The sequence below is a fragment of the Aythya marila genome (genome assembly GCF_965140915.1).
Source record: "Aythya marila genome assembly, chromosome: 3".
Lineage (NCBI taxonomy): Eukaryota > Metazoa > Chordata > Aves > Anseriformes > Anatidae > Aythya > Aythya marila.
Genome location: NC_139044.1, coordinates 113,311,912 through 113,323,968, shown reverse-complemented (window position 1 = coordinate 113,323,968; position 12,057 = coordinate 113,311,912). Strand labels below are relative to the sequence as shown.

The following is a 12,057-nucleotide window of genomic DNA, read 5'->3' as shown; positions in this document are numbered from 1 at the left end:
TTACCATGGGTTTTTAAATTCCAGCAAGATGAGGTATATGAACCCCTTCAGCTTTGCTTCTTTTTTGTGGAGGCTTTTTAAGAGAAACTGATACAAATACACTAAAACATTGACAAATTTTAACAAAGCCTCTCACCTAACTTTATCTCTTAAAGCACCTAACAATTCTATAATGCGTTTATCCAGGTTAAGCTTGCAGAAAAAATGTTTCTAGTAGTCTTTCCTAAGTAACTGTTCCAGGTTAGTTTATCTTGCTCATGAAAAAGGTGTTCTAGCTCAGCCTTAAAATAATTTGTGGACTCAAATTATCTCCAGATGTATGGTATTGCTCTTCTGTCACAATGACGAGGTTCCCTGTAATGATTAATTGCAGACAGTCTTTAAGAAAGTTAATTGATACATCACTTTGTTCACTGAAGTGGGTGTAAATTGTGAAAATGAGGTGTGTTTTATCAGTATCCATATTGGTTTCAGTGGGGCCAAGATTCCTCCTAAGATACTTAGGAAAGTTGTTTTAAAAAATAATAATAAACACCTGCTTCCACCCCTTATTTCGCTAATGTACTGGTAATATTTTAGGGCTGAGCTGTTGAGTGAGGTATACCAGTTTCTATTGGAAAGAAACTGGTGAGAACCTTGGCTTTTGTGTCATCCCACTATCTATAATTTAAATTATTTACTGCTACAGCCTTGAATATCTATATACTCAAGGTTTGTGAAGTTCTGGCGGTACATGTTATCCTTAAGGTGTCAGTTACTGATGTTTACTTTGCTCATGGAGACAGGGCTAGCAATTGTAACAGTAATTCAATTTACAATTCTTATTTAAATTTGTTTGCTATTCCTGCAGAAAGAGGATCACAGAAATGCAAAAATTGTTGTGATGTTGGGGAAGAGGGGAGGAAATGTGTCTATATTTTTCCTGCCTTGTTACCTTTATATTAAATACCTAACCTACATACATCAAAATCTGAATCAGGACTTCGGTTAGTGCTTTGAGCTTACTGAAGATTGAGTAAAAAACATTAATATACACTCCTAGATCACTGCTGCATGATTTCTAACAAGCTAAATGCTTCATTGGCCAAGACTGTAAGATAAATACCTTAATAGTCATTTCTCCGTCATCCTCTCTTCCGTCAGCCCCTTGCCATTCATCACTCTTCTGTTTCTTCCTACTTTGTTCTTCCCTGTTTTTTGTTAAATTGCAAATATGGTTACATATTTACAAAAGACCACCTTTACATTTTCTTTAATAAAACTGAAAAGCAGCAAAACTGATTGGTAACTGATAAAGTTGCAAATTCTTGTATTTCAACACGGCAACAGATAATGAAGTACATAAGTCCAGATAGGTTTGAAAGATGTAAATGTTTTAAGGGCTTAAAAGACAGTAATATACAGTAGTAGACATTAAAACTAGTTAAAACTTTCAGTAGAAAGCTTCTACTGAATTTATTTCTACAGGTATAAATTAGCTTTGACAATGAATGAATAAAACTTGACTTAATCAGTTGATTTTAATTCATGTTAACTTTGAAGTGGAATGAAAGCTCTGGACGAGTATTTCTATGGCCTTTTCCTGTACTGACCTCTTGCTGTAGTGTCAAAATGAGTGAGAAAGTAGGGGAAGAAGTGTTACGGTTTCTGCTTGAAATGATGCAATGCAAAACTAAGAGGTTGCAAAACAAACAAACAAAACCAACTAACCACCCCCCCCTCCCCAAGTTTGAATGTTACTTCTGGTATCTATAGTAATGCTTTGTGGCATTTTAGTTAAACATTTAGTCTGAAGAACAAGTTAATGATTTTGCGTTGTAAAACCATATGTAATATCTGTAATTTATGTCACTGCTTTAATAATAAAAATAGATAAATTTTATTGTATAGCTCTTGGTAGGTAAGTATTGGTTTTATTTTTTTTTTTTTTGTGGTAAGAAATCCAGTTGTTAACTAGATGAATTACTTATGTTCTGCTCTACACATTAATAGATTTTTTATAAGGTTGTATCTTCCCATAGGGTGTAAAGAACTTCTTCTGATCAGGGGTCATAAGGAGGAAATAGATTGTGGAATAAAGCAAGACTTCATCTAAGAGAGTTTACCTAGACTAGAGTTAAGAGTGTAAAGAGAATAATCAGCAAAGAGATCTGTGTGCCTTAAGAAAGTATACAAATAGGGTTCTAAATTCTAAAATATTTTATTATAGACTTGATGGAGTCGTGTATTTTTTGCAGACAAAAAGTATTGCATATGAAAAACTGCACTGTACAAAAATATTTGCAGTTAATGTCTTGTTAACATACATAAACCTCTGGACGCACTTTACCATATTTATTTTCCTCTCAGTTGCTAAACTCGGATTTTGATGTTTTTCATGAGTTGGGCAGTAAAAAAAAAAAAAGCCATTTTCAACTCAAAATTGGTTTTAAGTCCTCTCTGAAAACAGTTTAAACTGCATTTTTTTCTCCAAATACACTAGGTCTCTTTTATGCTGCCATGTTGACACTACTTCTGTTGAGAACTTGAATTCAAGTGCTAGTTGAATCAACTCTTATTTTTTTCAAGGGGGAAGATGTGACTTCCCAGATAGGCCAAAGTCATGTAGTTTTACATGGCTTGTTGTCGTATATGCTGAAAAATTTTTGAAATGATAAGAATTCCGAAAATTATTATTTTTTATTTTTTCTCCATTAAAAAAAAAAAGTGACAAAAAGGAGCATAGTAAAACTCCTAGTCTTGATGGTGGTTTGTGTTTTCATCTTTCTCTAGATCTATTAAGCTTTGATGACGTAATAGCTACCTCAGATAATCTATCTCACCCTACTGCAAGTCGACCCAAGATGCCTGGTAGGAGGCTGCCTGCACGTTTCAGTGGTTGTATTTCTGTGAGTATATTGGTGTGTTTTTTCCAGACGTGAACTAAGAACTAAATTCCCAGGAAACAGAGTTGCACTCAGAAGCAGTCTTATGAACCATTTATCAGAGAGTGAAATGCAAAATGCTCAGAGGTTGTTTGTATAGATTGTCTATAGGGATATCTGTTTGCAAGTAGAAGAAAGTGTACGTAAGAAAAACAACACAACTGTATTGCACCTGAGGGAGTCTCTCTGTTCTGTGAGGTATTACTGTGATAAATCCCCAAATCTTCCAGTAGCACCAATGATATACTAATGGTATGTAGTCTTTCACTTCAACAAAGTTGTAATTTAATGTTACGTTGGAGAAGTGATCATATGTGCAAAGGCACGAGACAGAACGAGGTAGTGCAGAATCTTTGTTTATTTTACATATAAATATATATTTTATATATATAAATCATGTGTTTTATAGTTCAGTCATGTCAATTACTATAGACTGTTACTGCCTTGTCTTTGTATTATGGAGGTACCTAAAGGTTCCCAAAAGCATCAAGTATTTGTTCTATTAAGTACTGTAGAGATAATGGCAAATCCTGCCCAAACTTACTATCTGATTTAAATTCAGATAAATTAAAACTGTAGGGTAGAAAGGTCCGAGTAGCAAGGAAAGAAACCCATAGTAGTCTAGCAGTTCAAGCTTTTATCTATCACGTTTTTAAAAATACATAACTCTTTTCTTTCTTGTTCTGAAAACCTTTTTTGTTTTTGGTATTTTTGAATTGTTTATTTACCAGTCAAGTGAAGTTGACAGTGCAGAAAAAAAACTGAAGGTGCAGAAGGAAGAAGAAGAAAGTGCCAAACCAAAGCCAGTTGAAACAAAAAAGGTATGTCACCAAGGAGCTAGGTACCAGGCAGCTAGTTCTCTGTTCATCTTGCTTGTGTTTCCGCTTTTGATTGATGAAACCATCTAAATACAACTGATTGTATTTAAATGTGAGCGAACCATGTCATTTGGTATAGAGTTCATATTAGAATTTGTAATATAAAGTTAATGTATACCTCAGTATAAAGTTTTGTTTTTCAGTTCTGATAATCAGGTAGCATGAAACTATGGTATTGTTTCTCACATAAGTTTAATGTCTGATTTTTAATCTTCTGACATGTAAAACAAACAAGCAGATCAGAAGGGCACATGAATGATTGTTTATAGTAAACTAAGGTTTTTGATTAAATCAAAGTTTTGTTTTTTTTTTTTTTAAGTGTATAGAACTGCAGTGTGTTTCGTTTAATGGCTACAGGAAGTTCAGTGCAGTGCTAAATAAACAGCTTTTAAAATAACCGTATATTACATACTACGGCAGTCCATTTGAACTGGGCATTCCTTTTAATCTTCAGGGTAGAAAATAATGGAAAGTTGTATATGTATAGTTAATTGTTAATAGCTAAAAAGTATATACAAGAAGATACTATACTAGTACAACTTATATACTGTAAGTGGTTAGTTCATAAAGATTGCACTTCTTAGCCTTCTACTGACTTATTTTTTCAGCCATCTGTGTTGAGTCCACCAATTACATCTTCATCTCAGAGACCAAGTTCTGCTATACTCAACTTTTTTCCGGGAGAAGTCCAACTTAAAGGAGAAACAGAGAATACGCAAATACAGACATCTGTGGAAGAGCTCAGGACTCAGATTCATGATTTGATGAGTTTAGTAGACACACTGAAAAAAGAACACGGGTAAATATTTTTCTTCTCAATCTGCAAATGGATATACACTAACATCTTTAATGACAAAGATAAAGTGTATTAAGGAATAAGTTCAGAACTTATTCCTTCAGAAGTTGATCCAACTAAATGACCTAAATATATACCAATTTGATGTCAGAGTATTTTTGGAATTTGTAATCACTTTCTATTCTACCTTGTGCTCCTTCATTCATTACTGCTTTTTGAAAATATTTCTTAAGCTGTTGGTACTATTATTGTAAGGAAAATTAGATAATTCTTGTGGTGTTTAGTGTAAGTACATGTGCTAGCATTGTATAATAATTGCAGCACTGACGTGACTGGTAGGAGGGAAAAGATTACTGAGCCTTTTAAATTCAGTCATGATGGCCCCATCATGTGTGTGTGTGGGCAGGGTTGTGTTTGGCAGACGATGTAAAAGAAAATTGGTCTTTACTGTGTTTAGGCAAATACAAATCTGCAGAAATTGTATTTTTCTCTCTTTAGTTGGAGAACACAGGCATTCATTCTTGTCCTATCAGAATGATGAGTACTAACTAAACCAGTTGAGAGGCTGTAAAGCATCTGGATCAGTTGGCTTCCGAAGTAAACTAGTAAATTATGAGTTCAGGAGATTAATGAATTACCTTTTCAGTGATGTGATGATCATTCTTAATATTTTCTTATCTGACTCCAGTTATGAAGTAAAACAGAACAGGAAATTCCTATTCTAAAGAATAGGAATTGATTGACAGGTTACTTTAAGTTACTTTAAATTTCTCTCTCCAAGGAGGGGATAACTGTAAAAACATTTCTTAACTACACTACTAAAAATTGCGATTAAAAGTTAGGGATAGTTGCATGGTGATTGCTAAGAGGCGTTGAGAGTTGTTGGAAGCTTCTGGTCCAACAAAATTAAATACCAGTCCACTAGTGGGCCTGTAATTTTATGTTTTATTTATAAGATATAGTATCAGATTTACGTTCGTCCCTCTTGTAAAATTTTAAGAAGGCCTATGATTACTGTTCTCAGTAATATTTTCTTCTCTAACTTGGATTTCTGCTATCTTAAAAACTGTCAGGAGAGAACTGGAAAAAATAAGGAAGGATTTGGAAGAAGAAAAGCTGAAGCGAAGTATTCTGGAGGTAATATTAATAACTTAAAAGGAGAAAAAAATTAGAAGCACATACAGAGTGTTCAAGAACTTGATGCTGAAGGAAAGTCTTAATGGACATGCTCAATCTTTTTTGTACTGCTTTTCTATTGTGTAGTTGAATGAATGCCTCATAAGGCAAGTATTAAGAACATTCACAGTTCATCTTAGTTCAGTTTTGCTTACCTGCAATGCAAAATAATTACTTTTAGTTATATGTGTGTTGGGATGTCAGTTTAGTGTTGTTAGATTCTACATTGTACTAGAAATATGTCACAACTGGATTTACTCCAAGAGAGATGATGAATATTTTGCTTTTGTGGATTTTAAAGGACAAATTTAGTTTTTGTAATCAAATGAAAAATAGGAAGAAAGTCATCTTTCTTTAATTCTCTATTATCTGTCTAAATAGAGTCAAAAAGAATAGAGCGTATCTGAAAAATTCCCCTTCATGATGAGTGCCACCCCCTTAGTTTCTTCATGAAGGCTGCCTGCATTATTGTATAATGCTGTTAAGTGGTTAATAAGTTGAATTCATTATAGAAAAATATTCCAGTTGGATACAAAAGTGCATTATATTTGTTAAAAAGTACTTTTTACTGACTTTAAAGCTACTTTAAAAACTTGAGAAGAACTTCTGGCAAGTTCTCTTTTTAAGGAATCTCTAAAGCAATCTATGAAGTTGCCTGGAATATGTGATGGGAATGAAAAGGAACCAACTTCCTAGTATCTTCTAAATTCATTTGAAGAAATAAAGATTAACCATGTCATCATATTTTGCATGAAGGATGCCTCAGGAAGTTAGGCTGAGATGATGCATTGTTATGCAGAGACTTGTTAAATGATTTCTCAACTCAGTTTTGTTAAATGACTATTCAGAGTGAGATTATCCAATAAATTCTTGTTTGTTAAGCAACGTAATATAAAATCAGCTGTAAATATTAAGCTGTCAAATGCTTCTGTTTTGTTTGCTTAAACATTTGAGATTTCAAGGTTGTTATTTTGGTGAAAGCTCTGGAAACTTTAGGTTATTGCTACTCTACTGACTTTTCAAAATATCTGTTTTCCAGGTTGAAATAGAAAAATTGAAGAAATCAGTGATGTCTACATGAGACACCCATGGACTTGCTATCTTTAACTTGCCAGGAATTCAAGCTGAACACAAGCAGAACTGACTCTTATTTTGTAATAACGGATGCTGGTGTTCTACAGTCTTAAAGAAAAATATAGTAAAGAGGAATATAGTCTTTTATTCAGAGATAAGAAAACAAAAGAGAATAATGGTGTAATTTTTTTGCCAATATAAAAGAGGCCTTATTTCTTACTGTGCTGGAATTGCAGACCTTTATTTTTTGGTTTGCTTGAAAATACTACTGAATCTGTATAAAAAGAAGAGGGAATTCTTAATAGATTTTTATTGAATACCTGTAGCTTAATTTTTAAAGAGATCTATACTATAAATAGGGTGATCTATCTTTACAAGTAATCTGTAAAATAATCTACTGGGAGGGACGGAATAGCTGTATCGTAATTGTAGTCACTATTTTTCCCCTACATGCAAAAAGGGAATATTTGTATATTTTTTAATTTTGGCGGTCTTATCCAGGGTTATGCTGTTGTGCCTGTCTGCAGTGAGAATATTAATAATATGCTGTTTATAAGTTGAGCAGTGAGATAGGAATTTGTTAATGCAATGAATTGGATGACACGCCTATGCATTGCAGTAAGAATGGATGACCTAATCAGAGTAATTTAGCAGAACATTTTGTCACTTGCACTATTGGATTAAAAAGGGATTTAGGACTGCATCACAAAGTTACAACAAAAGTAACTTTTAATACTACAAAATGCAAGAAATACAGAAACAAGGCTAGAATCCAGTCTTAACAGAACCTGTTGTGCCTAAAATACTACAGCACGCAATGTGAAAAAGTAAACCTTAACTCACAATGTCTGTGCTTGTGTGTATCTAAACTGAAGTCATCAGTCTTTCTAGTGGTTAAGTATGCATTTTGATCTGTTATTACAGTAGTCAGTTTTTGTTTATAATATGGCTCAAAATAAATCACTTTGGAACTTTACTACTCTCAAAATGTCTCAATATTTATATATTTATGCCATAAACTTTCTCAGTGTATTGTGTACTTCTAAATTTAATTACATCTTTGTATTTAACGAGTGATTGGAATGATTGCTTTGACAGCACTGTGCTGGCATCCAAGACAGCATCTTTCACTTTTGTTTTTATATAGAAAATCGTTGAAATCTTGTGGACTGCCATTATCTTTAACCCCTGAGCTCAACACTGTGCACCAGAATAATATACAGATAATATTCAAAGTTGTGGGAGACAATTATATGTATTGCTCTATTCACTTGATAAAAAATGAAAAACAATTTTAAAAAGCCAATCAAATGTGTTACTTCTGTTAGTAACAAACTTATCTCCTTTTGGTCTACTGAAATTTAAATGACAAAAACATACCATATTAGTAGACAACTTAACCAATAAGAGAAATAACTTTCTATTCATGGGAATAGCCATAAATATAGTAATTATTTACTATGTCACTTGAGCAAGAGATATGGAAGTGAGATATATTCTTGAGAATATGGTTTCTCAACAGTTGATGCATCATAAAAAAAACAAACATCAAAAATTCAATTGGATTCTGTGTCTTGGTTGCTGATCAAAGTTTCTGTAAAATTTGATTAATATACTATGCAGGTATTAGGTAATATTTGCTAGTCATATCACTAATAAGCTGATTTGATATTAATGCGTTTAACTTTTAATTGCCTAGATGCATCACAAATGAAGACTTGAGCCAGATCTTTATATTGAGGAGTAATGTGCAGTAGTGCTTCTTGTCAGACACTAAGCTCGTACTTAGAATTCATACCTCTAAGTTAGATGATGAAGAGCAAGAATTGAGCCTAATGGAATAGCAAATTTCATTATACAAGCTCTTCATCATGATTAGAGCATGAAACAAACCTTGTAATGGATTGCTCTACAGAAATAGTCTGCATATAAGCTCGTAGCAGACAAACAGAACAAGACAATCAGTTAAAACCATAAATGAAAGGTGTTAATTATTTAATGGCCTTTGTTCGCTATAGCAATAAATGACCCAAGTGCAATGACTTGATTTAATAAAACCTTCTTTTAAAAGTCGCTGCTATGAGTGTTTATAGCCATAAGGAAGTTGCCCTAATAAATGTCTGTCTTATCTTCAGCTAGTGTTACATACTAGAGTGGATGAGAAGAGAGTAATGGTTTTGAAGACATTCCATAGTACAAGTTCCTAAAAGCAGTATGCTTCTCTGACTTGTTTACTGGTGCTGTAAAATGACGCATGCTATCCAAACTCAGTAAATAAAATAATTTAAAACTGTTGAAATGTCTTCTGGGTTATGTTCAGAAATGTATATGCCATAAAACAAACAAACAAACAAAACAACAACAACAACAACAAAAAAAACACTTTGCAGGAGGAGATTGGGTGAAAAACAAGTGTATTATTCATTATCATTCATATAGCTCACCACTGGAGACTTTCATCTTTCATATTTGAATTTACTCAGTAGGATACTCTGGTTCCTGAATTACAGGATAGTTATCCCAACAGCTGAAAATCTTCCTGTTGGTGTTTTTTTTTTTTTTTTTAATTGTGACTGGAAGTCTCAACTTTTTAGTAACTCTTGTTCCTTTCTTTTTTCTTTTTTTTTTTTTGTTGGTCCAAATTGACCTTTCTGTGTATCTTAAGTTTATTTTAAAGATCCTGATGCCACCCAGTAATATGTGTGCTTGAATCACTCTTAAATACATAGTGAAGAACTGAAGACTGAGATTACAACATTTAAAAAGGGTATGGATGAAGGAAAAAGGCAAATGAAGAACAGAACAACAGAAGAGCATTTTAAAAATGCAATACTGTATTCAATTTTCATATTCTCCAGAAAGCTTTTGTCTGCATACAAAGTACAGTTTTAGAAAAATAAAACTTACACATCTCTTCATCTCTCAGCTCTTTCAGACGGAAATGATGAAAACAGGTTTTTGTAGCTGCCTTGTCTGTTACTGAAATTCTTTAAGATGTTCCTGATTGCTTTCTCAGAGCAGTGTCAAAACAGCTGCTCATCTATCTTGGGAAATTGGATTTTGCAAGAGCTGAAAAGACAAACCACTCCCTTTGGGATGCCCAGGGACATACCTCCCATCTTGAAAATCCAAACAGCCTCAACCAACTTGTGAAGCACGAGACTGATGCGGCTCGTTCAACATCTGGAGCAGTTATCCTGGTTATGGGAAGTCATGATGTGAGTGTCTTTCTAAGCCCCAAGGAGCACAGATCTATACCTCTTTGTTTCTGGGAGAAGTGTGTGTGTGTCTGTGCTGAAATGTCCTCTGAAGGATACAAAGGCTGACAGTTGTTTAGGTTGAGGGGGGGGGGGGTTGAGAATGGAGTAGGGGGTATTCATTTGTCATCACAGCAAATGTTCCGTGTGTGCGTAGAACAACAACTCCATGTACTAATAAAAATGGTCTTTTAAAACTTCTGTCCATACTTTGACATGATCTGGTATTCACCCCTTAATTCACGACTTAAAGGTGAGCTAAGGAGCCACTTTTAATTCTTCTCTACCTGGTACTGTATTGAATGCAAATCATTTAACCTCCCCAGGTCGGTGATGTTGGCTGTTTAATTGTGCTTGGCTTAATTCCCGCTTGATACCGATGTGAGATGCGATGCTGTCTGTATCAAAACAGCACAGTAAATCATGCGTACCTCTGGGCTAAAACGAGATCTGTCTTCTGGCTGATGATTGGCTTTAAATTGTGGTTGCAAACAAAATGACTTGGAAACCCTATAAATTCATAACAAACACATTGCAGGATTGTAGAACTTTTTCTTTGACCAAAGTTCATCTGAAACAGTCTTGTGGATAGAGCAGTGGGAATTGGTCTTCTGTTATGAGAAACTGCATGCTGTACGGTACTGGCTCCTGCAATCCTCAGAAAAGCAGGAATGATGGTGAGCCAACATTAAAAAAGCTAACGCTGAACATGGCACAAGCTTCAGCAGGCAAAAGTAGCCCCCCTTCTGTGCAGTCCATAAGGAAAATATCACTTGGTCACAGAGCTTTTTAGCTGCAGAGGGTATTATCAGTAGTCTCATTTTTGATTTATGAAGCACGATGCATTAACTTGGCTAAGTTTTGGTTGTGAATTCTTTTCGTCTTTGAAGACTGAACATCTGAAGACCTAAATACAGCAGAGCAGACGGTGCCTCCTCCACGAGGGTGGAAGGTGCAAACCACACAGGCATGACTCACTCGTGAGGACTCCCGACCAAGGTGGCAATCCAGCAGTTTTGTGGGCGTGTTTGCAACTTGTTTTGGCATTTTTCAGTGCAATGCCTTTATCATCACCTGCAGGTTCCTTGCTGTTGATCCAGTTGGACAAGAAAAAAAGGCAGGCTGATGCCAAAGGTTATTTCCTCATGGGAAAACTGAATGAATCAGAGCACAGAAGCAAGGCTGGGTAAGACCATAATAGCGAGACTGGGGCAAGATGGCAGCAGATGAGTGGTTGGAGTCTAACCCGTCATATCTGGAGGATCTTTGGCTCTGTTAATTTTGCTTACAGTTTATCCCAGACTTCCGAAAACGGTGAGTACCATCACGAAACATTTTTGCCAGGACTGTTTGAAAATTATCAGTAAGGGAACTGAAGTAATCTGTGAAATCAGATGACTAAACTAAATCTAGCTGCTTTAGGCTATTTTTACTTTGCACTTGTTTGCTCAGTTTTATATTTGCTCCTTATGTCTGTGGAAGTAATTAGACATCTTAATCAACCTCTGCTTTTTGCTTGGAGTTTTGTAATTGGTCTCTAGTCACAATGTTGTCAGTTCTCAGAAAAATTCAGATTTTCTTAGGAAGTTATTGTAAAGATCCCTCTCCTTGTGCAACTTGCTTTACTTATATTCACCTTTTCTGTATCCCTTTAAAAAAGTAATTAATACCAATCAATCAAGCCTTTGTATAAATAAGGGCCTTAATTTTTTTCCTGAAATGACCACGTTGAGGACTCTTGCTGTAGCCTTTTTAACTTACCGTGCAGCAGTTAGCTGTATGAGTGATCATATGGTTGTTTGTGAACTGCTTGGATTTTAAGCTAAACATGTAGGCATTCAAGCCCTAAATAAATAAATCAGTTCCATAACTAAGGATTTTCATAACTTTCTTCTTCAGATATTACATACACATAGCACAAGTTTGCAGTGAAAGTCTGGGGGAATAAAATT

The 12,057-nt window shown here is 34.7% G+C and overlaps 1 protein-coding gene across 2 annotated transcripts in view; it reads left to right on the top strand.

The window, feature by feature from the left end:
- CD2AP (CD2 associated protein) overlaps positions 1-9,137 on the top strand; it is a 75,553-nt gene extending 66,416 nt beyond the window's left edge. For both annotated transcript variants that reach the window (XM_082756989.1, XM_082756988.1), the window contains exons 14-18: positions 2,773-2,888; positions 3,656-3,745; positions 4,411-4,601; positions 5,672-5,735; positions 6,814-9,137. In XM_082756989.1, the coding sequence (XP_082613115.1) occupies positions 2,773-2,888; positions 3,656-3,745; positions 4,411-4,601; positions 5,672-5,735; positions 6,814-6,855 (503 nt within the window). In that variant the 3' untranslated portion in view covers positions 6,856-9,137. The remainder of the gene's footprint in view (positions 1-2,772; positions 2,889-3,655; positions 3,746-4,410; positions 4,602-5,671; positions 5,736-6,813) is intronic.
- Positions 9,138-12,057: the final 2,920 nt, after the last annotated feature.